Raw genomic sequence first — 22,378 nt, 5'->3', positions numbered from 1 at the left:
CAAGTCAGTCCAACAATCATAACTTGTCCTCAACGTCCTCAATTCTTTTGTTTCTAGTCGCTGGTCGCCCGTTCCGCAACGAGCACGAAGCGGCCTGCAATTTATTAACTCGCTGGCACATTTCTAGACCCATTGAAGGAGAATGAGCGCAGACAGACGGAATGACCGCCGAGCGAAGAGGACTGCCCATTCATCCCCCTACGCTCGCCCAACAAAACATAGCAAACCAGTTCCAACGAAAAAATCGGTGAGTACACGGGTCTGTGGTCTTCTATCTGTAACTTTGTCTAACATTGTATGCGAAAGCTATGGAGCATTTCCGGTTTAATGAGCTTCTTACGATTCGGTGGCACCGAGGAAGATGATCGAGCTGAGGATCTGGTGCGCTCAGGTGCCTCGTCCTCCAGTGATGATGAGGACGAGGATTTGCAGGTTCAGGAACAGGAGGGGCCTCCTCATATACCGGCTCGTCAAGTTCAACTTGATCGGAACTCTGCGCCTGAATTTGTGCTTCCTCTTCCTCCTGGTGATGTACCGCCAGGGCATGAGGTTTGTAGTCCATTGACTACTGTTTGGTCTGATAACATTAATTTACGAAGAGTAGCCTTCGCAGGAACTAGTTTACCCACCGGCTTGGGATGCCCAACAACCGGAACCTTCTAATGGGACATTCCAACCCGTCACACCCGCCCGACAGCCTCTCTACAGTTTAAATACACCACCTCGCCAAACCAATATCGCCCCCTACTTGCAGCAAAGTCCGTCGCTTGCTAAGAACCTCGAGCCTGTCACTCGTTTCCTTGTCGAGAAAGCAGGGCGGCCTCTTAACGAATTTGAGGCAGCTGGCATCGTGGACTACATCCAGAAGAACGTGCAAGGTACGAATTTCTTATTCCCAGCATGCTATATAAGCGTACACTCATGCTCAAACAGCAGACAAACCGGAACCATTCCGGTTCTCAACGTCTCCGTCGCGCGGATCCTCTCCTAACGTTGGGTTCGGGACACCAAATGGTGTATCAAGCGATACACAGATTCCGAAGAAGACCCTTTCGCGCAATCCCAACGGCATATTGCGCTGGCAGGGTGCGGGTAGTGCACGTCCACGCAACCGATATCGATCGCCTGGGTTCGGGTCTCGGCTTCAAGGACCTCGTATTGAGCTATCTCCCATACGGATACCTTCCGCAACCGATGCCAAACGTCGCCGTGTCGGCAATGAAGCTGAGTCTTCGACTGCACAGAAGTCTGCGCCCTTATCATCGACGTCTACCATCGTTTTCCCGACTTCAAATTCTACTCCTCTCACCCGTTCTAAGCCTGCAATCAACGAGAAGACTCCAGTTCCACCAGTGCCTGCATCGACATTGGCTCCGGCAGCTGTTGTTACGCCAAGTGACGAGCAGTACGCCTCGTTTACGCACCGCGGGTCTTTCTGTGAAGCCCACGACCCCAGCCGTACCTTCGCCTTTACGACAAACGTGGAAGCAGAGCGATTCACCGCCACAGCCTCCAACACGACCCACGCGTGCTGCCGACTATATGACGGGGCTCATTAAAGAAGTCACTCCCCTCAAGAAACCTGACGTAGCAAACCCGTACCAGACTGCCAATCCTGTAAAGATGCCCGCTAGGAAGTCTCTTGCAAGACGTTCGCGCCCTCTAGCAGAGAAAAAGGAGAAACAGCACAGGGAGCCAGAAATGACCGCGCAGGCGATTATTGAAGCCACAGTGCCGAAGGTTAGTGGGAAAGTTGTGACTCATGTTTAGGGGGCCAGACTAATGTTGATAATAGGGAAGTAAGCGCGCAAGGCCTCCGCCAGATATGGAGAGGCAAGAGAAACCAACTCGCGAAGCTCAGGACACGTATGTCCCGATGACCAACGGTCACAGCAAAACCGCAAAGCCAATGGTCACTGCCGAAGAAGTCTCGGACCAGGACGAAAGCCCCACAAAGAAACGAAAGACCGCGAAACCTACTCCCGTCATGCTATCCGTGGAAGAGGTGGTGGAGGATGTCGAGATGGTTCAGGACACATCTTCAGTCTTTACGCGGCCAGCCGAGATTATCGAGCCAGTTGAAGATGGCCCTTCGTCGCTTACTACACCAAGCGCTGCGTCGTTGTCCTTCTTACATGCTCCATCTCCAGCTTTGCCGATGAAGACTGCATTTGGAGCCAAGACGTCGGTTCCTAGGGAACCATCCAAGTTGCGGTTTAGTTACTACGCAGACAAAGAGACTGCGTCAGTTGAGGAGAAACCAATGTCTGAGGCGCCGCCGGCACCGTTGATGACATCCTGTAACCTTCCTAGGAAGATACAGACTACATCCCCAAAGGCGAAGCTGCTCCCAAAAGAAGCTGTGGCAGCTATGGAGGTCGATGAATTGCCGAAGTATAGCTTTAAGCTTGCTGAGGCTGCCTATCCTGCTGGGCCCAGCCACGTCCAAGCTCGCGTCGCAGCTACAAGCATGTCTCGGCTCTCCTTCCTACCTTTGAGTTCAAACCAGTAACACCATCTACAAACGGGTTCAACTGGACTGCAGCAGGCATGAAGGCACCTGCTGCTACTACCTCTGGTACTTGGTCATGCGGCACATGCATGCTGGAGAACCCTGACAGCGCCAAAGATAAGTGCACAATCTGCGACGCGCCGAGATCAGGTGGTGCCGCAAAGCCTGCAGCTGTGCCTCAGAGGTTATTCGATTGGTCAAAAAGTGCTATCAAAGTGCCTCCAACACAACACGCTGGGACTTGGCAGTGTGATACTTGCATTTTTTCTAATCCAGACAGTGCGAATCTTAAATGCACTGTCTGCAACGCAGCCCGTCCTGGTGCAGCTTCTGCCCCGGCTCCTACAGGGTTTGACTGGTCTGCTGCAGGGTTGAAGGTCCCAGGCTCATCTACGGATACGTGGACTTGTTCTCTCTGCATGCTGAAGGTCCCTACCAGCGCAACTAAGTGTACAGTTTGTGACACTGCCCGGGATACGATGGACTGAGTTTAGAAGAGAGCGGCGTGGAGAATCAAGTGGCAAATGCGCTTTACGTCAAGAGCATGGATGACTTTGGGATCAGAACGAAAGTTGTATAGCATTAACGCGGTACTTGTCACATGCAACCATTAACGTGTTGTCCCGAACGTTGTCTTGTACCTCATTCCACTGGTGTTTGCTTTTATCCATTACCACGTTCAAATTTTAGTTCATACATATTCCCTTATTTACAACAAGGCTAGTCGCTATATACACAACCAATGAAGGTGCGGAACGGAGGAGTCATTGGTTGTCAACAGGGATCATGAGCGTTTCACATGTTGAGTAAAGTCTAATCTGCGAGCGAGTGGTCTCAGGTCGGTGCCATCGGGGGAAGTCAGTTTTCGTTTAAGTTTATTGGGTGCAACGGCTTTGACGCCTGGCCCAGCGCTGGCTATGTCAACGTTACCATCAAGTTCTTCGAGGGGGCGGGATGTTTGAGCAGCAGGTTTGGGGAGCTTGGAAGGGTGTGACGGGTGTGGCAGGGCAAAAAAGTATGCGTGGTTGAGAGCGTCTCTTGCGTTTATACGCCTTCGTGGCTCATACACGAGAAACCTGCTAAGAAGATTCAGTGTATCTCCAGAGGCGGCGGTGAAGAGGTCGCGAAGGGGCGTTCTTGGGAATTGTCCGACTGGCACGTAATCTGGTAGTTTAGTGTGGCCCTTGTGAGAACATGAGACACAAGCACGACATAGGTGGTCATACGAATACACACCGGCCAGTCCTCTTCCGTGGGCGTTCCGAGTGCCCGAAAGATAGTTTTGAGTTGGTCCATGTCGCTCTCACCGGGAAGGTACGGCGTTCTCAACATGAGCTCTGCGAATATGCAGCCTACAGACCAGATGTCGACCGCCGAGCTATAATACCGACAGCCAAACAGTAGCTCTGGTGGTCGGTACCATCTGCGCGCGTTGAAGAGCGAAAAGAAACTGGTGACTTTAAGACACGCACCGAGTGATGACTTGACATGTCATTTTATGTCCCGGGTCTGCAAAATCTCTTGCTAGACCGAAATCAGCGATTTTGAGTTGTCCATCGGATGCAATGAGCAGATTGTTGGGCTTCAGATCCTGCAAGATGTCATAAGTAGTGATAGGTTGTGAGGGGCTTGTAACATACTCGGTGAAGCATGAAATTTCTATGGCAAAATTCCAGCCCACGCAAGGTCATCGCCATCCATGCCTTGATATCGGCGGGAAGGAAGACAAGCGACCGGTCCTGAATTATCATCTCAAGATCGCTATCCAAGAACTCCAGCACCAGGTTAAGATTCGTTTTTGAAGAGAAGACGTCCAGAAGCTGCAAGGAAGATGGTCAGTGCTCCCCGACAAGGATGCATTGACGACGGACCTCGATGACATTCTGGTGGTGAAGCTCTCGTAGATATTTGACTTCCCGAATGGCAGACATGTCGAGCCCATCTTTGAATTGTCCAACTTTTATCTTTTTTATGGCAACCTTGCGACTTGTTGATGCCTCTCGGCCTGACAAGAGTCAGAGAAAGACTTATTTCTAAGCAGATGAGCTACCTCACCTTGGTACACGACAGCGTATGTACCTTCACCAACTTTCCGGTCTTTTACCCTGCAGCGTGATGAATCAACAATTTACCGAATGAAACCGACAGAAAGGAGCTTACCATCGCTTTTGTCTCGCTGTATTGGCTTTTTCAACAGCGTCCATGGCAAATGTGAAGGTAGGATGCTACAAAAGTGATGATGTTTTGCGTTGGCTCCGCGCAGATCTGTTGTGCAGCGGCCCGGACTTGGCGGTCTCTTCTTCAAGTTCTACCGTCATGCTAGTCATCCCTCCGTTTCTGCATCCCTCACGATTCGCCGTTTCAAATATTGAGTGCTTTTGTATCCATAAGGTGGTTCAGCTTTGCTGTCCTTATTACTGGCGCACCCCCATCGTTAAATGCTGTCGTTCAACGACGGGGTATATTTCACCGCTCTCGTTTAAGATAACAAGGAACTTATATGGCCAGACTAGTACAAGGAAACGAGACACGTCGAGATGGTCTTTCAGACGATACCATTTTTTACTGAGTTGAAAGCTACGGGCGTCGTGGTTAGGCACGGCAACACGCTTTCAGTCAAGTACAAACTGGGTTTTAGCTATTTAGACACGAGACGACAACTGCGTAGAGGCCACGATCGGTTTTCAGAGACCGTTAAGAAGTGGGACATTTGTCTGGTCAGTTTGACGTCGTTCTTTTACGAGGCCGTAATCCACACCAACTGAAGCTTGCACCTGCAGAGACCAAGATATAGTCAAGATCAGCTTGAACAGTAAGATCCTGTCGTATTTCTTGCACATAATCTTCTACCACTGGTGGCCTCAGAAATGCTTTCATATTCTCATCCTTCGGTGTGGTCTGCGATGGTACAAGCAAACCGACATCAGTGTTGATCGTTATTATTCTCACCTGCGTTAGTTTACTCGAACAGTTACGCAATTCCATGCTAGTCCCACGACCCATGAGGACCAGAGCCTGTATGGCTCCAGCAGCAAGCAAGCCAAATATTGTCCCTCCACCTCGGGCCGGAGAGCACCGTGGTGCTGGTGTTCGCGCACTGTCAAATTCAGTCATGAAACCCATTTGGCAACTCCCTGGTCTAGAGTTCAGACTAATGAAAGTATCCGCCGCGATATAGTCTCGTTGCTTTCTGTTCCGCTACACGCGTTAGCTTACAGCGCTTGTAACGATATTACATGTGGTATCCTCTGTTCAGCTGTACACCGGCCCAGTGGCCGCAAGGTTGCTATCAAGATCGGACTCTTCGATCATTCCATGTTCTGCTTACGGACACTGCGAGAACTCAAGCTCCTCAAATTCCTCAGTGAAGCTGGTGTAAGGGAGAATGTGAGCATGTCTGCTATTCGTCATATTTACGTACTCAGTCATAACTTTGAAGATCATTTCAATTTTGGACATCATCAAGCTTCCCTCTCTGGACACTTTCAAAGAAGTGTGCCGTGCGTACAGAATACATTATTCAATATTTCGTTTATCAGAACCTGCTCGCACATCATGCTCTACATTCTGATGATGTCATCCACCGTGACCTCAAACCCTCCAATCTCCTTAATGCAAATTGTGATCTCAAAGTCTGTGACTTTGGGCTGGCATGATCAGCAAAGATTGCCGAACCATCAGGCACGGAAATCGGGTTTATGACCGAATATGTCGCTACAGGCTGATACCGAGCCCCTGAGATCATGCTGACGTTCAAGCAATATACTAAAGCTATCAACGTCGGTGGGGTGCATCTTGGCTGAGATGCTCTCAGGAAAACCACTGTTTCCGGTAGAAATTACCACCAGTAGCTCAAATCTTGGGATGTTATCGGCACACCAACCCTGGGCGGGTTTTGTGTCATTACCGCATGCAGATTATGAGATTATATTCGAGCTCTTCCTTCCCGCAAACGCCAGCCATTCGCAAACCTTCTCCAACGCCAACCCTTTGGCTGTAGACTTCCTGACGAAGACTGTCGTAAGTCACGATCTTCTCATCTATTTGAATGGTAGTTCAAACCCCTTTCCTGGACTTTTGATCCTAAGAAATGCATAACAGTCAAAGAAGCTTTGGCTCACCCATATCTTGAAGCATAAGTATGTGCACTCCTTACTCGTGGAGCGCACAAACTTACATGTGATCCAGTACAATCCCAATGACGAACCAATCACACCACCGCCCGACCTGGAGTTCTTCGAAGTTGACCGTAAGTACTCGGGTTTAACAAGCGCACATGCATATTTATATTCATCATATTCGACAGTACACAAGAACCATATCAGCCGTGAACAGCTCAAAGAGCTCCTCCACGAAGAGATCGTATCCTTCTACACCGCCCCAATCGTCAACACTTGTCCATAAGCCAGAGGGTCCATATGTAATACTGTTATGTTCTTCAGTGACTTCCAATAGGCAGTCGTACCCTCTTGCTGTGGACAGTACTCATTCAATGTTTTGGTGTATCTCTTCAAATCAGCAGTCCATCGTACGGGTCTTTTAATTATTACACGTTTTTGTCGTCACGTCACCCAATATTCAATCTATGCAATATTTTTTGGGACCATGAACGCCTACAGACGTAGTCACTGGGTGATAATGAAAGAGAATTCAAATAGACAACTTGAAGAATTGTACCAGATCAAAGCAATGCGATATAAAAATACACACCAGTATGTATGGAAACCATCCTCTGCTCGAGCGGCACTTTTGTCTTCATGGCGTTTGTAGCACGGTTGAGTGCCCATGCCGCCTTCGTACAGTCCATGACATCACCACCCTCCAAATCCTTGACCATGTTCTTGTAGAAAGCTTCGACAACATGTTTTGCGACAGCGTTGTCAACCTCCCACAGTGTGCCAACAACGCTCTTGAACCCTGAAAATTGCAGTCCAGCCGCGAGGTGAATGACCTCATCGGGCGTCTCCTCATCGCCGACGGTGGTATGACATGCCGAAAAGAACGCGAACTCGGCATGCGGAATGTCTTTCTCCGTGATATCAGGCGGCGTCAGAGGTTCATCTCTCATGGCGAAATGAGAATTGTAAGGCGGCGTCTGGTCCTGCTTCCCATGACAGGCAAGGTGCACCTAGGTATTCTCTTGTGATGCTTGAAGTGCACCTGCTGGTGTGACTGCGTCGCCAGAAATAGTGGTACGGTTGGTCATCACAGGGACGAGCTGTCGGACAAGCTTGATCTCGCTGTCGACAGCCAAGAGCGCTTTGCCTTTCCCTGAAACTGGTTGAGTCTGTCTGATCGCCATGAAGGACGGAGGGACACGTTTCTTCATCATCGGTCTAGATCTGACCAGAGCCGAAAGTGTCGGCGTGTAAGAACAGATGTAGAGATCCTCCAGGCATGTCCCCTTTTCAGAGTAACCTTCATTGGTTCGAAAAGGGTGGGCTGCGTGGAGAGGGATAGACGTGAAAGCTATAGTTGGACACAGTCATATTCGAGAGCGGCGTTTTAATTTGAGGTCATGCTTGAGTACGTGGACAATGGGTATCATGATCTCGTGCCATACAGTCCACAAGAGGACTATTAGATCATTCCGCGGCACCTTTGTGCCCATGACAGATGGGTGCCATATTGCGCTGGCGAAGCGATCCTTGAGGTCTGCGAGAGTGACAGACGGCAAGGGAACATGACGGGGTTTTCCTGACGTCGGGACAATGATGGTGCTGCACGAATATTGACTCGCAATGAGGATGATGACTGGGCCATGACGCGCTGCTGCTTGCAAGTCTTTATATGAAGGTGGGAGCAGGAACCACAAGAAACCTTTTAAGATTACGGATCTAGCTACTGTGGCTCCCCACTGCTCCATAGGTCTCCTGTGCTGTGTTGCAGCCTGATCAACAGCAGTTCGGTCTGTGCTGACCGTGGAACCTTGAGCGTCAGAAATACGCTTGCTGAGCTCCGAGAACTTGCAGGCAAAGTTGGCATTTATCGACTCGAGGTCTTCTCAGGCGAGAGGTCAGGGACTATTGCTAGCTGTGGCCCTGCTCAACAAGTTTAATTGCGTCTCGTAGATTGTCAAGGCGCATGACACATGATGCCGCGTCCACAGGCGACTTGCTGCAGCGCCAGGCCAACGCTTTAAGGAGGTGATAGATAGATAAAGGATGATCGGGGTGACCCTGCGGATGCAATGGAAGAATTTTGGGGAAGAGAGAAGTGATAGAGTCGATGTCTCAAATCCTTCCAAATGTAGCCTTGAAGGTGGGCCCACGCGAGGTTAGTGAGAGCCGCTGCCTGGTCAGGATGGCCGACCAGGCATTGGTCCAGGACCAACTGAAAATGCTTTACAGCATCATTCAGGTGAGAGATTGTGTTGCTTGTCACGTATGCGGCAAATCGTTCAAGGCCCGCATCTGTGTTCTGAGCAATTTGACATTTACCGATAGACTACAGCAGGTGTTCTGTCAACAAAAGCCAATACCACAGAGGCTAATATCACTCACGTCAAACAGGGCGCTATCCTGATTGTCGCAATCATATAGAACGGCAGCCTGCAGTGTGAGGGAAGGGTGAACACAACGAACGGAAGGGAAGGAGATGTCTACGAGATGTGAGTATATGCGCATGCGTGAGGAGATTACTCACCGAAAGGCTCATTTGAATGATCGAGTAGCGCATCCCATGTTTCAAGTTTTCCGACAACCTCCCCGTTGCCCAGCATGCGATCGAGCTCGAAGGAAGCCCCGACCTCCACTGATAACGTAGGCGACGCATCTAATGATCTACAAACAAAAAATCAATCCTCGAGTCGTGTCGGAAAGTCTCAATGAACATGTACAAGGTCACAGTATCGTGCCACCCTATAGATTCGTCAGATGATAAGACACCGATAGCTAATTTCCAGCGCCTGCTCGAGTCGAGATTGATAGATACGTAAATGCCTGTGGGAACGCGCCAGGAGGGAACTTTAAGATTTTTTCCGCTGATAATTGTTGACAGAACGTAAGGATCACCAAACGCATGCGAATGTGATATAGAGTGACTCATCTTCAAGACTGATATATTGGCCTTCCAAGCTACCGGGCATGATAGTGCGATGACGCAAAACAACAAAGATCGAGGACAGGTTGGGTGGTGGACAGAATGGTAGTGATAGAAGAAGACAGGGATGTAGATATGGGGACTGTGAATGAAGTTCAGGTGAGAGGGTTGAACGTTGGGGGTTGAGGCCTAAGGTGTAGGTCATGCTGCACATGTATTTCCATGTTGTTGAGGGCAACTCGGCACGATCTGGGGCGCTTGTGTAGTTGCACTAAGCGCTGGGACTAAAATAGCACCAACGGGAGAGTAATGTCAAGGTCAGTCAAAAGTGAAAGCGATCAGTTGGGGGACATGTTATGAGTCTCAAAGCGTCCTGTGATGCAGACCGAACATATTACACTCGTCGTAGGTTGAGCGAGACACAGTACTCAAATATTCTAGTAGCACAGGGCTAAGGCAACATAGTGCGCCGAGAACGAGATTTGCACAGAAAAGCCAAACCGTGCTATACGAGTCTGATGCCATGGGGGAAGGGTGAAAAGCAACAGTTTGCAAGGAGGGATCGAATGTAGACTGCAGGGCCCAGGGACACACTCGAGCTGAGGACGACCTTTGGACCATGTTAGCGACATTCTGGCGTGCAAGACACAAGGGCCATTGGCAAACTTCTGCCCACAACCTAGTCACGTCGCTCCTTCCTTTTGCGCTCGCCAAAGAAAGAAGGCGACCCCCCACCTCTTTTGACCCCTTAGTATATGCATGACCCATTTTCCCATTGGGCGACCTGGAGTACTAGTAGTCTACAAAGTTACTAGCACGATTACTGGCAGTATCCGCGTCCCTTTATTTCTAGTATCATGGAGATATGTTGACCAGGACGTTCATAACAGCCGCAGCACATGCATCGACCCTCCATGTCCAACCTTCCGCGTCCATCATATCCCTAACCTCCCCCTTCACTCGCAGCTCCCTACGCACCCTCCAAAGCGCAATTATCGCGCATGCAACAACATCCAAGACTCCAGTGATTCCAGGAGAAGTCAACGCAGCAGTCCTTGTTCCACTGTGTAATGTCGATGGCGTACCTGGTGTGCTACTCGAACTGCGAGGCGGTAAACTGAGGTCCCATGCGGGCGAAGTCAGGTATGTTCAACCCCAGAAATGCCAAGTATCCTGGAGCTCATGATGATGGATGATCACCAGCTTCCCTGGTGGAAGGGTCGACCCAGTGAGTCTATTCTAGAATCTGTGTGTGCTTCCTCATTACACTCGTAGGCAGACGCATCATTTCTAGCTGCTGCGCTCAGAGAAACACAAGAAGAAGTAGGCCTAGATGATGGGCAGATCGACATTCTCGGCCAATTTGGCCCGCCTGAGCGAAGTCTCATGGGTCTCAGAGTATGGCCCTACGTCGTACGTTTATTCTCACTCACCACTGGTTTTGTTCCTACCTGAATTCGGGGCGCAGGGCTTCGTATACCCACGTGGCAGTCATGGAACAGATACCGGATCCCTAGATGATCCCTTGCCCTCCATCTCGCTTTCCTCGCTCACGATATCTCAGGCCGAGGTGGCGACCGTCTTCCACCTTCCCCTCTCCGCATTTATATCCCCTGCGCGTATCAGGCCCGATATGTTCCGCGCCGCCAGCCCATATTGGGCCATTGATGTCTCTGACCTTGTGCAAGGGTTCGAGGGGGTAAACGATCCATTGGAATATCCGGAAGTGGGTGGCGGGAAGGAGGGACGTTTAGAAGTTTGGGGGTTGACAGGTTGGTACATGTCATTGCTCATGAAAATTTTAAAGGTATATACTTGAGTAAAGTGTTATCGTGTAGTGATGTATGTATGAGATACTCGAGAAACGGAGCACACACGATCATCTTGTGTTCGTTCAGAAATGCTATTCGATGATCTGCTGCAAGCTGAAGCACAGGCACTTTCGTTTTACATCCAACCTATGGTGCACGGTGATCGCCTTACTTACATGTAAGCGAAGAGACGCCTGTGTCGTCCTGTATAAGAAGCACTATCATCCCTCATGTAATGAATAGCATGACGGGACATGGGGTGATGATATTATAAGGTTGATGGAGAGGCTACGAGATTTGGATGTGTTTCTGATGTTCACAAGGCTTGGAGCTCCACGGTTGAGAGGGGTTGTGGGATACACAGCGGTGTGAGATGGCAGTAGTTGAGAGTAGTTGCCACGCGTCAAGCCGTCAGCCATTGGCGGGAGAGCTTAAGAACGTGAACCTGCTCCTTATTATTGTGTGGGAGGTGCCAGATGTGTGCATTATAATGTGGACCATGAGTAGTGTTGATTTAACAAGATGAAACAAATGTATACAATATCAGGATGTATGACAGATTTAGATGACGAGAATCATCTTTGTGGCCTTAGTAGTTAGCATCCTGTTGAATAAGCGCAACGGCTTTTGTGGAACGAGGCTTAATAGAGCACTTGAACGGCTTGGGGTGACTGGGAGTGCGTCTATCAAAACCCAGCACCACGGATGCGATAAGATGTACGACATACCTGATCGTGCTTGATGTATGGTCAACTTCAGGGGTGATCTTAACACCTTTCTGGACTACCTTGGAGATATCAAACACTGCGAGTGACATCACAGTGGATATCCAGACAGAGGCATCAGCGAGGTGGAGACCTGTCCATGAAAGCAAACAACGTCAAAATACTGTTTTGTTGAGTGTGATTTAGACATACCGGGGCAGATACTACAGAGCAGAAAATTAGCATTACACCTAAAATCAACTCCATGCTTACCGTCTACCAAAACCAAAGCAGATCGTGCGAGGTTCGGGTTCAGGATCTTTTCCGTTATTGTCCAAGAAGCGTTCAGGGTTGAATTGCGAGGGATTAGCATATGTCTGCGGGTCATTAAGCATGAACCTGCCTCTCAATTTGGTTAATATGTCGAATACGGAAAAAAAGACTTACCAAATGTTAGGTATTACCAGGGAACCTTTTGGGATGTGGTACCCGTCATGGATATCGTCCTCGGTAACGCGATGGGGATACCTGATAATTGAGTGATCGATACCGCTCGGCCAATAGAGAATGCGATAGATGAGATCCACATACCGGTAGGGCCGACAACACTCCAGCGAAAAACTTCTTTCACAAGGGCCTCAGTATAAGGAAGAGAGTCGCGATCTGCGAAGGAGGGAAGACGATCAGGACCAACAACGGCGTCTATTTCAGCCTGGGCCTTCTTCTGCACATCAGGGAACAGTGTCATAGCAAGGAAAAATGAGTAGATTGTAGAAACTGTCTGTGGAGAGAGGTGTTAGTTTCAAAATATAATGACATAAAGGGGGTAGCCAACCGTCTCGGAACCAGCAGCGTATAGGGTTGCAGCAGACCACATCACCATGTCATCCTCTTCCGCAGATAAAGAACGGCCCACCAACAAATTCGAGGTGAAAGACGTCAGGGCAGTGCCAGCAGCCTGTGAAACGTTCAACTCGTGATTGCAAAACTATAAATGCTTGTTACCATCTGATCTTTAACGAACTTGTAGGGTATGGCAGCCATATCCTCGCGAGTCTTGGACCATTCACGCGCTAAGCGTTTAAAGCCAGCACCGGGGAACCACTCGGGGACGTTGGCCACTGGAAACAATCAGACCAATTACAAGTAAAATTCAGAGTCCTATTGTCTTACATGATGGCATGATGTCAACCATGAACGCGCCGGGAGTAGTACACCGCAAGAATTGGTCCATGGCGCGGTCCACGAGGTCGATAAATGGATCGTTATTCTCCTTCACCTCATAACCGTGAGAGATTCGCAGAATGATAGCACCAGCGGTGCTATAAGAATTCAAGGTCCCATTCATGCAAGGGTAAATCGTACAACATACTGTTGAATATGAGCTTGCAGTTGCTCGGGGTTCAAAAACACACGCTTCAGGAATCGGTGAAATTCAATCTCCTCGATTGGGTGGTAGATTTCCAAGGTGGCGCGATTGCCCATGGTTTGGTGTATGTTCTTGCGCTGCTGGCGACAGAGGTCACCATACGGAAGAAGAACCAAAGTGGATTTCCAGCCAACAAGTTCGCCACCCATAGGTAGAACAGGACGGTCAGAGTAAACAGCACCTTTCTTGTCTAACATGTCCACCGCACTCTTGACTGAATTTAGTACGATGATGTGCTGACCCAGGATCTCAACATGCGAGATAGCACCTAGAAAGCACAGAATTTGAATGCATTATTTTGGAACAACAGGGGACACTCACCATACTTCTTTCCCCACTCCGCAAAGGTGAGCCAAGGCTTGATTTGAGGTATGTCTTGGATGTTCCCAACGAGAGGCCACCCACGGGGGCCGGGAGGATATGGTGTAAGATTCTTGTTCAACACCTGCTTGACCAGGTATGCTCCGATGCCAGCAAGGCATAAGTCCAGCCAAGTGACGTTAGGTATCAACATGACCCAGTAGAAGAGAATGAGTAATGTCGGAAATTTCCGAAGTCGGTTGCAATCACGTACCTTTCAGAACCGTATTGGAACAGACTCATTGGAACCAACTCAGTCGAGACCCTGCGTGAATATTTTCTGACAGGATCGACAAAGCCGATGATCCCCCAGAGTCTAGCAATATTTGTTCGTGCGCATCCTTCCGCGACCGTACTTCTACAAAACTTGAGGGTGTTCTGGGCCTGGGGGATGACCTGGTCATTTCAAGCTTGCACTCTCGATTCAATACTATATCAGGACACCACCTCACAGTTCTCATACCGAATCACTGGCTCGGCGCAACATGGTGAGACTTACTGAAGGTCCGGGTGACTGCTAGTTCACTACAGCGAATACGCTTCGTTGAAGTTCGTTCTGATTGTCCAAACACTCCAAGATATGCATCAGTCCGACTGGTAATATACTACTGGTGACTTAACTCGGAAATGCTTACAAGTGCTCAGTGACGCACAAGATAGCTTTAAGGTCGACATGCAATCCAAGCATTTTTGTGCTGTTGCAAGCAATTGAACCTGACGCTTCGGTGTCACAATCGTTGTATGATGGTGAGTTGATACAAGACATCCATGTTTGGCATTCAACTCACATGATAACACTCGAGAAGCCAAAGTTACTCGGTACCCACAATGACGTGTGTAGATAAGGTGCTCCGGCAAATATTTTGATCCAATGCCCGACCATCGCATTGCGCATTTGTCCATCTTCGGTATGGTGTGGCACACGTAACTGATTGGGGTTCTTATAGCACGTTCTCATTACTGTGCTAATCAACTATCATGGCGGAACATCAGGATCAAGTACCTCTTACTGGTGATGGCGTTCATGACACAGGAATTGATGTCATTGTCGTCGGCGCTGGCTTTGGAGGTATTGCCTGTGCAATTGAGTGCAAAAGAAAGGGTCACCGAGTGATGATCCTTGAGAAAGTACATGAATTGAAGCACCTAGGTCAGTAACTATCGCATACCTATTGTTCTGAACTGATGGCGGAATCAAGGCGACGTGAGTTCATTTGGGGTGATGATTCGCAGCTTGAGGGCTGACAAAGTACTAGATGCTGAGCCTTGGCGTAAATGCTGGTCGCATCCTGGCCAAATGGGGCCTCCATGACAAGTACAATAAAGGTCGTTTTTCTGATCAAAGTAATTGAAGATGCGACAGATTGTGGGACGTCTCCGTCAACGCACGCGAACTTCACGTTCATGATTACCTCGGAGGTCTCATTCAAGTGCAAGAGCTGTCCTTACCGCTTTTCGGAGCGTTCGCTTACAATGGTCATCGAGCGCTTCTTCACGAAGTCCTTTTGGAGCATGCGAAGTCCTTGGGCATCGAGATTCGCATGGGACATCAGGTCGTAGAATATCGGGAGGATGAAGCAAATAGAAAGGCTGGTGTCAAAATCCAAACAGGTGAAACGTTTGATGCCGATGTCATCGTTGCTGCAGATGGAGTGAAGAGTTTGGCGAGAAAATTTGTTATCGTAAGTTGGAATTTTACCTTGTTGGTTAACTTACCGGTCAACATCAATGAAGGGGTACTGCGACAACCCCAAACCTTCTGGTTACGCTATTTACCGAGCGTGGTTCGACGCTGAAGAGCACGGTATTACGACAGACCCATTGACTGACTTCCTGACCATTCATGGGGATCAGTTGCACGCGTGGATTGGTAGGTGGGGTTGTCCACCAGGTTTTCTTCATTACTCAGTACTCACCCCTCGTAGGTAAAGACGTGCACTTTATAGCAAGTTCCTCCTTTGGAGGTAAAGTTATTTGTTTTTTTATCACTCACAAGTGTGTGAATTGTACTTTTCGTGATATTCGGAGCTAAATAGTAAAATTTTAGAGACAACACAGCTGTTGATGGCGACTGGTCGTCCCCGGGTAAGATAGAAGACGTACTCGACATTGTGAAAGACTGGGACCCACGGTGCGCTGCAGTCGTCTCCAAAGCTCCCTCGTGCATCGACTGGAAGCTTCTCGTACATGACCCTCTTCCTACTTGGGTCAGCAAATCTGGTCGCATAGTATTGATTGGTGATGCTGCTCACCCGTTCTTACCGTGAGGAAGTATGGCTGATTGATGCTGATTCCGTTTGCTCACCATGTGGTTCGCAGATCAAGCATGCAGGGCGCATCTCAGGCCATTGAGGATGGCACAACTCTAGCAGTTACCCTGAATCTTGCTGGCAAAAACAGTGTTCCACTAGGCACAAGGACATGGGAATCCATCCGGTATGTGGAATAATTTGCCCCAAAAAAGATGCGGAAACTTCTGCATCATATTGTACAGGTATCAACGGGTGCGTGATGCACAGCTGTTGGGGGGGACTACGCGTAATAAATGGCATGGGGCTAAACCTGGTGACTCCGGGAAAAGTTTCGAGCTTCCCATGCCAGAGTGGTTGCTGGCATTCGACGCTGAGGCGTGCGTATATGCCACTTATGATGGCATAGCTCAGTCTATAGTTGAAGATGGCTATCGTCAGCCATCTCGTCAGCCATCTCTTTCTGGGGATGAGTTGTCTCAACGTGGATGTCGGGGACCACATATAGGCATTTAAGGGTGAATCAGATTTCGCCCAACTTAAAAGGTGAATGTTGTCATCTCATGCTGGTTGGCTTTCAGTGATGCCAGTACTGCGACGAATCTCATACTTCAATGTTTCCAGTGCTTATTTATGATAGGTTTTGTCTAACACTTATCAAACGCCAATGTTGCCAGACTGTCTGGTGTATGCTTAACTATTTGATTCTCATTCTTGAGAGGTCTCGTGCGTATGTCAGTAGTACTCCGACGGCGATTAAGCTGATTTTCTGTTATCAATGACTTGAGCAACTTGTGTAGTCAGGGCGCGCTATCATTTAGAAGCACCATTCGATGATCCACTGCAAGCTGAAACACAAGTACTTTCGTTTACGTCCAACCTATGGTGCACTGGGATTGCCTTACTCACATGGAAGTGAAGGGACACTCGCGTCGTCCTGTATATAAAGCACCATCACCACTTTGTGTACCTTCCCATGCCTTGAATTCCTTCATGCAATGTAATGGCACGACGGGACACGCGGTGATGACATTCCTCACACTGGGGCCGGCAGAACTTTTGAAGTTGATAGACAGGCTACGGTGTTTGAATATGTTTTCGATGTTCACAAGGCTTGGAGCTCCACGGTTGAGAGGGTTCACAACGACGTGAGATGGTAGTAGTCAAGGATAGTTGACACGCGTCAAGGCATCGGTCATTGACAGGAGAGCTCAAGGGCGTGATCGTGCTCTTTATTGTTGGGCGGGGGGTGCTAGATGTGTGTATTATAATGTAGACCATGAGTAGCATTGATTCAACAAGATGAAACAAAATATGTGCAATGTGGGAATGTATGACAGATTTAGATGATCAGAATTAATAGTTGACATCCCGCTGAATGAGCGCAATGGCTTTGGCAGAGCGAGGCTTGATAAAGCACTTGAACGGCTTGGGGTGACTGGGAGTACATCTATCAAACCAGCATTGCGGATGCGATAAGATGCACGACATACCTGACCGTGCCTGATGTATGGTCAACTTCAGGGGTGATTTCGACACCCTTCTCAACAACTTTGGAGATATCAAACACTGCGAGTGACATCACAGTGGATATCCAGACGGAGGCATCAGCTAGGTGGAGACCTGTCCATGAAGGCAAACAATGTCAAAATACTGTTTGTTGAGCATGATTTAGACGTACCGGGGCAGATACTACAGAGCAGAAAGTTAGCATTGCACTTAAAATCAACTCCATGCTTACCGTCTACCAAAACCAAAGCAGATCTTGTGAGGTTCGAGTTCGGGATCTTTTCCGTTATTGTCCAAGAAGCGTTCAGGGTTGAATTGCGAGGGATTAGCATATGTCTGCGGGTCATTAAGCATGAACCTGCCTCTCAATTTGGTTAATATGTTGAATACGGAAAAATCAAAGTACTAACCAAATGTTAGGTATTACCAAGGAACCTTTTGGGATGTAGTACCCGTCATGGATATCGTCCTCTGTGACGCGATGGGACATAGCTGTCAATTGAGCGATCAATACCGTTCGGCATAAAGAATGCGACAAACGAGATCCACATACCGGTGGGGCCGACAACACTCCAGCGAAAAACTTCTTTCACAAGGGCCTCAGTATAAGGAAGAGAGTCGCGATCTGCGAAGGAGGGAAGACGATCAGGACCAACAACGGCGTTTATTTCAGCCTGGGCCTTCTTCTGCACATCAGGGAACAGTGTCATAGCAAGGGAAAACGCGTAGATTGGAGAAACTGTCTGTGGAGACAGGTGTTAGTCTTAAAATATTGTGATATGAAGGGAGGAGCCAACCGTGTCGGCACCACCCGAGTATAGGGTTGCAGCAGACCACATCACCACATCTTCTTCTTCCACAGATAAAGTACGACCTTCTAAAAGATTCGAGGTGAAAGACGTCGAGGCAATGCCAGCAGCCTGAGAAATGTTCAACTCGTGATCGCAAAACTACAAATGTTTATTACCATCTGATCCTTAACGAACTTGTAGGGTATGGCAGCCATATCCTCGCGAGTCTTGGACCATTCACGGGCTGAGCGCTTGAAGCCAGCACCAGGGAACCACTCGGGGACGTTGGCCACTGGAATGATCAGATCAGAAAAGGTCAGAGTCTTATAGTCTTACAGAATGGCATGATGTCAACCATGAAGGCGCCGGGAGCAGTGGACCGCGAGAATTGGTCCACAGCGCGGTCCGCAAGGTCGATAAATGGATCGTTGTTCTCCTTCACCTCATAACCATGAAAGATTTGTAGAATGATAGCACCAGCGGTGCTATCAGGATTCAAGGTCCCATTCATGCAATGGTAAATCATACAACATACTGTCGAATATGAGCTTGCAGTTGCTCGGGGTTCGAAAACACACGCTTCAGGAATCGGCGAGTCTCAATCTCCTCGATCGGGTGGTAGACATTCAAGGCAGCGTGATTGCCTATGACTTGATGTATGTTCTTGCGCAACTGGTGGAAGCGGTCGCCATACGGAAGAAGAGCCATAACATGCTTCCAGCCAACAAGTTCGCCACCCATAGGCAGAACAGGACGGTCCGAGTACATGGTGCCTTTCTTGTCCAACATGTCCACCGCACTCTTGACTGAATTTAGCACAATGATGTGCTGCCCGAGAACCTCGACATGTGAGATATCGCCTGTGAAGCATGGAGTTGAAATATATCGTGTTGGGAAATATGAGGTACTCACCATACTTCTTGCCCCATTCCGCAAAGGTGAGCCAAGGTTCGATTTGAGGTATGTCTTGGATATTCCCGACGAGAGGCCACCCACGGGGGCCGGGGGGATATGATGCAGGCTTCTTGTTTAACACCTGCTTGACCAGGTACACTCCGATACCAGCAAGACATAGGTCCAGCCAAGTGACGTTGAGTGTCAACATGACGTAGTAGAAGAGATTGAACAAGTAAAGAACGAGACTAAGTGACGAGAGAACAGATAAGATGAGTCCTACTAGATAAAGGTCGAGCTTCGCCGGCCGCAACCTTGTTCCAGAAGTACTAACATCGTGTACTATCATTTGGAGTGCACCAAAGGTACACTTATTGTACATCATCGGCAGTATCCTTTGGAAAGTAGCGAGTCAGAACAACAATTGAGAAAAGCTGCAGGAAATTTACTGTCGGACAATATATATATTACATGTGTGATGAAAATGAGCACATTTCAATAGACCTAGGTTCTGATCAAAATGATTGAGTTGGATATAACTTTCAAGAAAGCACAACTTGGAGGGTTGGATTTGCCAGTACTCGGAAGATGCTTGAGTACCGTAACATTCCTGTTCTTGGAGAGGTTTATCCGATGAAGGGCCACCGCTGGCAAGTTTACATCATTAAGTTAGTGAATCGGAATGCTTAGGCAATCCATGTTTGCCATATTAGTTGATCTCACTTGGTCAGATGATATTGTGAGTACATGAAGAAATTGATGAAGGAGAATAACTTACAGTGAACGAGCTTGATGGAATGATGTTTAAGTTCTTGGCATCGCGTTCTCGTTGAAACATCTTCTCGAACCCCCATAAGTTTATGATAACTGGAAAATCCCCCGAGGAAAAGCTAAAGCCATCGTCACGGTAGGGCGCTGAAGTGGCAACCCGTGAACCTAAGTGCTGACTAAGCTAACCCAACCCTTGCTCGCTCCTGCCAGTCGGCCTGTACTGGTCTCTACTAACCCCTGCAGCTGACCCTCTACCTCGATCACCTCTTGCTAGGGGGTGCCCCATTCCATGCATGCAGGCCTGACATGTTCCGCGCCGCCAGTCCATATTGGGCCATTGATGTCTGTAGGGGTTCGAGGGGGGTAAACGATCCATTGGGACATCCGGAAGTGGCAGAGGTCAGTGCGTCTTTCGACTCTTATTTTCTTGCTCATAGAATTATCAACACTTGCTCTCCCCTTCACCCACAAATGCCTCGACCTTTCGCACTATCAACGAATCTATAGTGGTTCTTTCCCTCGACCATTACACTGTCATGCCATGCATTACCCATCCCTACCTCACTCTTTCCCAACTATCCCAGCTTAGACTCCGACGCAGAAATCCATGCACACCTTCACAACATCCGCTCCCTTCCCCGAGCTTGGAACAGATTCTTCGACAAAAGCCTGACCCTATCATTAGAGCGCAATACCTGTGCTAGCGTAATGGGTGAACGCGCACCTGTCGATACCTTAGTGCCCAGCATTGTCTTTGATCATGGTGTCATTGCTGGTATTGACTCTTCTGCATTCTCAGAGCCTATTACTCGCCCTCTTACTTCAGGAGAGGCTCGTGTGAGCGATGGTGGCAAAGGATGAATCCGGTTTGACTGGGTGACAGACGAGCGGATCGAAGCTCGAATAAGAGAAGTGGAGGGACGGACTCAGATCTCTGTCAATAACTCAGGTAGGAATTTTGGAATTCGGGGAATATGGAGCAGATTGGATAAGTAGTGTTGGTGAGTTTGCGACTCCTTGTCGATTTTGTAGCGTTTTGTTACTTTCCGGGTCTTGTGTTGTGGTGATCATTTGAAATTCATACCCGCGGGGCTCAATATTTTCCCCCTCTCCCGTGCCCTTCTTTCTTTTGTTGCAAAGGTCATTGATCATTTCACTATTAGCCCGCCTTCCACCAGGCGCCTACACTAAACTTGCACTTCAACTCGCCTGGTACCGCACCCGCGGATTCCTCACAGCGACCTACAAAACAGCCCTTACGCGAATGTTCAATGCTGGCCGTACAGAGTGCGTAAGGAGTGCAAGTGTGGAGGGGTTAGACTTTGTTCAAGCTGCTAAGGAATGGGGATGTGGAACTGAGTACGTAATAGAGGGGGGCCAACACGAAGTGGAGGTGAATTCATTTCATACCCTCCAGTGACGACGGGAACTCATGGTTTTTGATCCATTCATCTGATCAGCCTCACGCACTTCTTCCTCTCCTCCAACACACCGTCCAGACGCATACAAGGCGCACGAGGGAAGCTGCTACGGGTCGTGGAATTGATAGGCACTTATTAGGCCTGAAGTTGATGCTCGAAGAACTCCTTGTAGATGCATCCACATCTGCTTCCTCCCCCTTGGACTCTCCCTCGAGTTCAAGTCCCACTTATCCCCCCGCAAAAACATACGCACCCTCTCTCTCAGGAGTGGAAGCTCAGCACTAGTTGCTTGAGCTCCGGTGACCAATTCCGAGGCACTGGCTTGGAGGATGGTTATGGGATCAATTGTAAGTTTGATTCGTTTCTTTCATAATTGTTTTGCCGGATCGTCGAACCTCCGTGAGGGATTCTTCATCTGTAATGGTTTCCCGTCTGCATTTGTTACTATCACCGACATCACCATCAGGTCGACCGAGGGTGTTTATTTTCGAATTTAATTGGCAATTCCGTTCACACTCATCCCCGCCACTAAACCAAGCTCATACTCTGTCCTCTCACAGATCTCATAGCACGCCACTGCATCAAATTCTGCGTCGAGTCCAAATTATCATTCTCGCTCACCTCCACGAACAAGTTCAAGCAGCACATTGCAGATGCACTCCAGGATGCTCGGGTGATTTGCGAGGCTGGAGAGCTCGAGTTGAAAGACAGAACGAAGAAATCAGTGGATGGGATGGGCACAAGGGTGCACGCACGGTTATAGGCCTGGTGGCATTGATTCAGGTTTGTGCCTTGGCTCGTGAGCGCGAAGGCCCACTCTGATGGAGATTGTTTGATTTTGACTGTAGATAATCGCAAACGATCGAACACCCATGCCGGTTCAATA

The 22,378-nt window shown here is 48.8% G+C and overlaps 12 protein-coding genes across 12 annotated transcripts; 6 read left to right on the top strand and 6 right to left on the bottom strand.

Annotated features, from left to right (window-relative positions):
- Positions 1-14: 14 nt before the first annotated feature.
- BJ212DRAFT_1579078 (uncharacterized protein) lies at positions 15-3,000 on the top strand (the record flags this gene model as incomplete). Its single annotated transcript, XM_041342234.1, is given in 7 exon segments — positions 15-247; positions 307-549; positions 605-878; positions 934-1,390; positions 1,410-1,740; positions 1,796-2,377; positions 2,440-3,000. 7 exon segments carry the CDS (start codon positions 143-145, stop codon positions 2,998-3,000), a joined length of 2,553 nt encoding a protein of 850 aa, XP_041189987.1. The 5' UTR covers positions 15-142.
- A 296-nt stretch (positions 3,001-3,296) lies between these two features.
- Positions 3,297-4,716, bottom strand: BJ212DRAFT_1277975 (Pkinase-domain-containing protein; the record flags this gene model as incomplete). Its single annotated transcript, XM_041331401.1, has 7 exons — positions 3,297-3,695; positions 3,749-3,935; positions 3,985-4,103; positions 4,153-4,332; positions 4,384-4,517; positions 4,568-4,617; positions 4,673-4,716. The coding sequence occupies 7 exons, from the start codon at positions 4,714-4,716 to the stop codon at positions 3,297-3,299; spliced, it is 1,113 nt and encodes a 370-aa protein (XP_041189986.1).
- A 1,101-nt stretch (positions 4,717-5,817) lies between these two features.
- Positions 5,818-6,335, top strand: BJ212DRAFT_1374114 (uncharacterized protein). Its single transcript, XM_041336391.1, has 2 exons — positions 5,818-5,899; positions 5,952-6,335. The coding sequence occupies exons 1-2, from the start codon at positions 5,828-5,830 to the stop codon at positions 6,081-6,083; spliced, it is 204 nt and encodes a 67-aa protein (XP_041189985.1). The 5' UTR covers positions 5,818-5,827; the 3' UTR covers positions 6,084-6,335.
- Positions 6,317-6,916, top strand: BJ212DRAFT_1483632 (uncharacterized protein; the record flags this gene model as incomplete). The annotated part of the gene is made up of 3 exons (XM_041340651.1): positions 6,317-6,532; positions 6,614-6,761; positions 6,819-6,916. The coding sequence occupies 3 exons, from the start codon at positions 6,317-6,319 to the stop codon at positions 6,914-6,916; spliced, it is 462 nt and encodes a 153-aa protein (XP_041189984.1).
- A 478-nt stretch (positions 6,917-7,394) lies between these two features.
- BJ212DRAFT_1227619 (CHAT domain-containing protein) lies at positions 7,395-7,640 on the bottom strand (the record flags this gene model as incomplete). Its single annotated transcript, XM_041329466.1, has 1 exon — positions 7,395-7,640. A coding segment is annotated over one exon (246 nt), but the record flags the coding sequence as incomplete, so codon positions are not given.
- BJ212DRAFT_1483630 (uncharacterized protein) lies at positions 7,641-8,378 on the bottom strand (the record flags this gene model as incomplete). The annotated part of the gene is made up of 2 exons (XM_041340650.1): positions 7,641-7,916; positions 8,112-8,378. 2 exons carry the CDS (start codon positions 8,376-8,378, stop codon positions 7,641-7,643), a joined length of 543 nt encoding a protein of 180 aa, XP_041189982.1.
- Positions 8,379-9,109: 731 nt separating this feature from the next.
- Positions 9,110-11,372, top strand: BJ212DRAFT_1448376 (NUDIX hydrolase domain-like protein; the record flags this gene model as incomplete). The annotated part of the gene is made up of 5 exons (XM_041338535.1): positions 9,110-9,122; positions 10,444-10,696; positions 10,757-10,781; positions 10,829-10,966; positions 11,022-11,372. The coding sequence occupies 5 exons, from the start codon at positions 9,110-9,112 to the stop codon at positions 11,370-11,372; spliced, it is 780 nt and encodes a 259-aa protein (XP_041189981.1).
- A 581-nt stretch (positions 11,373-11,953) lies between these two features.
- BJ212DRAFT_1483627 (cytochrome P450) lies at positions 11,954-14,011 on the bottom strand (the record flags this gene model as incomplete). The annotated part of the gene is made up of 11 exons (XM_041340649.1): positions 11,954-12,035; positions 12,093-12,222; positions 12,282-12,292; positions 12,342-12,467; positions 12,516-12,596; positions 12,656-12,849; positions 12,904-13,026; positions 13,074-13,189; positions 13,242-13,390; positions 13,441-13,765; positions 13,819-14,011. 11 exons carry the CDS (start codon positions 14,009-14,011, stop codon positions 11,954-11,956), a joined length of 1,530 nt encoding a protein of 509 aa, XP_041189980.1.
- An 824-nt stretch (positions 14,012-14,835) lies between these two features.
- Positions 14,836-16,622, top strand: BJ212DRAFT_1301916 (monooxygenase; the record flags this gene model as incomplete). Its single annotated transcript, XM_041333196.1, has 9 exons — positions 14,836-15,007; positions 15,057-15,061; positions 15,114-15,172; positions 15,221-15,539; positions 15,592-15,727; positions 15,783-15,852; positions 15,905-16,120; positions 16,177-16,293; positions 16,352-16,622. The coding sequence occupies 9 exons, from the start codon at positions 14,836-14,838 to the stop codon at positions 16,620-16,622; spliced, it is 1,365 nt and encodes a 454-aa protein (XP_041189979.1).
- A 533-nt stretch (positions 16,623-17,155) lies between these two features.
- BJ212DRAFT_1374070 (uncharacterized protein) lies at positions 17,156-17,674 on the bottom strand. Its single transcript, XM_041336390.1, has 2 exons — positions 17,600-17,674; positions 17,156-17,544 (listed from the first exon to the last, which is right to left on the bottom strand). The coding sequence occupies exon 2, from the start codon at positions 17,394-17,396 to the stop codon at positions 17,184-17,186; it is 213 nt and encodes a 70-aa protein (XP_041189978.1). The 5' UTR covers positions 17,397-17,544; positions 17,600-17,674; the 3' UTR covers positions 17,156-17,183.
- Positions 17,463-19,511, bottom strand: BJ212DRAFT_1483625 (cytochrome P450; the record flags this gene model as incomplete). The annotated part of the gene is made up of 11 exons (XM_041340648.1): positions 17,463-17,544; positions 17,600-17,729; positions 17,788-17,798; positions 17,848-17,973; positions 18,026-18,107; positions 18,169-18,358; positions 18,413-18,535; positions 18,583-18,698; positions 18,743-18,891; positions 18,942-19,266; positions 19,319-19,511. 11 exons carry the CDS (start codon positions 19,509-19,511, stop codon positions 17,463-17,465), a joined length of 1,527 nt encoding a protein of 508 aa, XP_041189977.1.
- A 486-nt stretch (positions 19,512-19,997) lies between these two features.
- BJ212DRAFT_1301914 (uncharacterized protein) lies at positions 19,998-22,255 on the top strand (the record flags this gene model as incomplete). Its single annotated transcript, XM_041333195.1, has 7 exons — positions 19,998-20,039; positions 20,315-20,470; positions 20,579-20,908; positions 21,021-21,072; positions 21,235-21,464; positions 21,665-21,839; positions 22,053-22,255. The coding sequence occupies 7 exons, from the start codon at positions 19,998-20,000 to the stop codon at positions 22,253-22,255; spliced, it is 1,188 nt and encodes a 395-aa protein (XP_041189976.1).
- Positions 22,256-22,378: the final 123 nt, after the last annotated feature.

This window comes from Suillus subaureus, assembly GCF_016647635.1.
Source record: "Suillus subaureus strain MN1 chromosome Unknown BJ212scaffold_29, whole genome shotgun sequence".
Lineage (NCBI taxonomy): Eukaryota > Fungi > Basidiomycota > Agaricomycetes > Boletales > Suillaceae > Suillus > Suillus subaureus.
Note: the sequence above shows the minus strand (reverse complement) of the source record. Positions and strands in the feature narration are given on the sequence as shown.

What these genes read in the sequence shown, in the direction of transcription:
- BJ212DRAFT_1374114 (XM_041336391.1), top strand. Translation starts at nt 5,828, where the DNA reads ATGTTCTGCTTACGGACACTGCGAGAACTCAAGCTCCTCAAATTCCTC. An exon ending in AAGCTGGTGTAAGGGAGAAT is followed by an intron (nt 5,900 to 5,951) that starts GTGAGCATGTCT and finishes ATAACTTTGAAG; the next exon opens with ATCATTTCAATTTTGGACAT.
- BJ212DRAFT_1374070 (XM_041336390.1), bottom strand. Translation starts at nt 17,396, where the DNA reads ATGCTACTCATGGTCTACATTATAATACACACATCTAGCACCCCCCGC.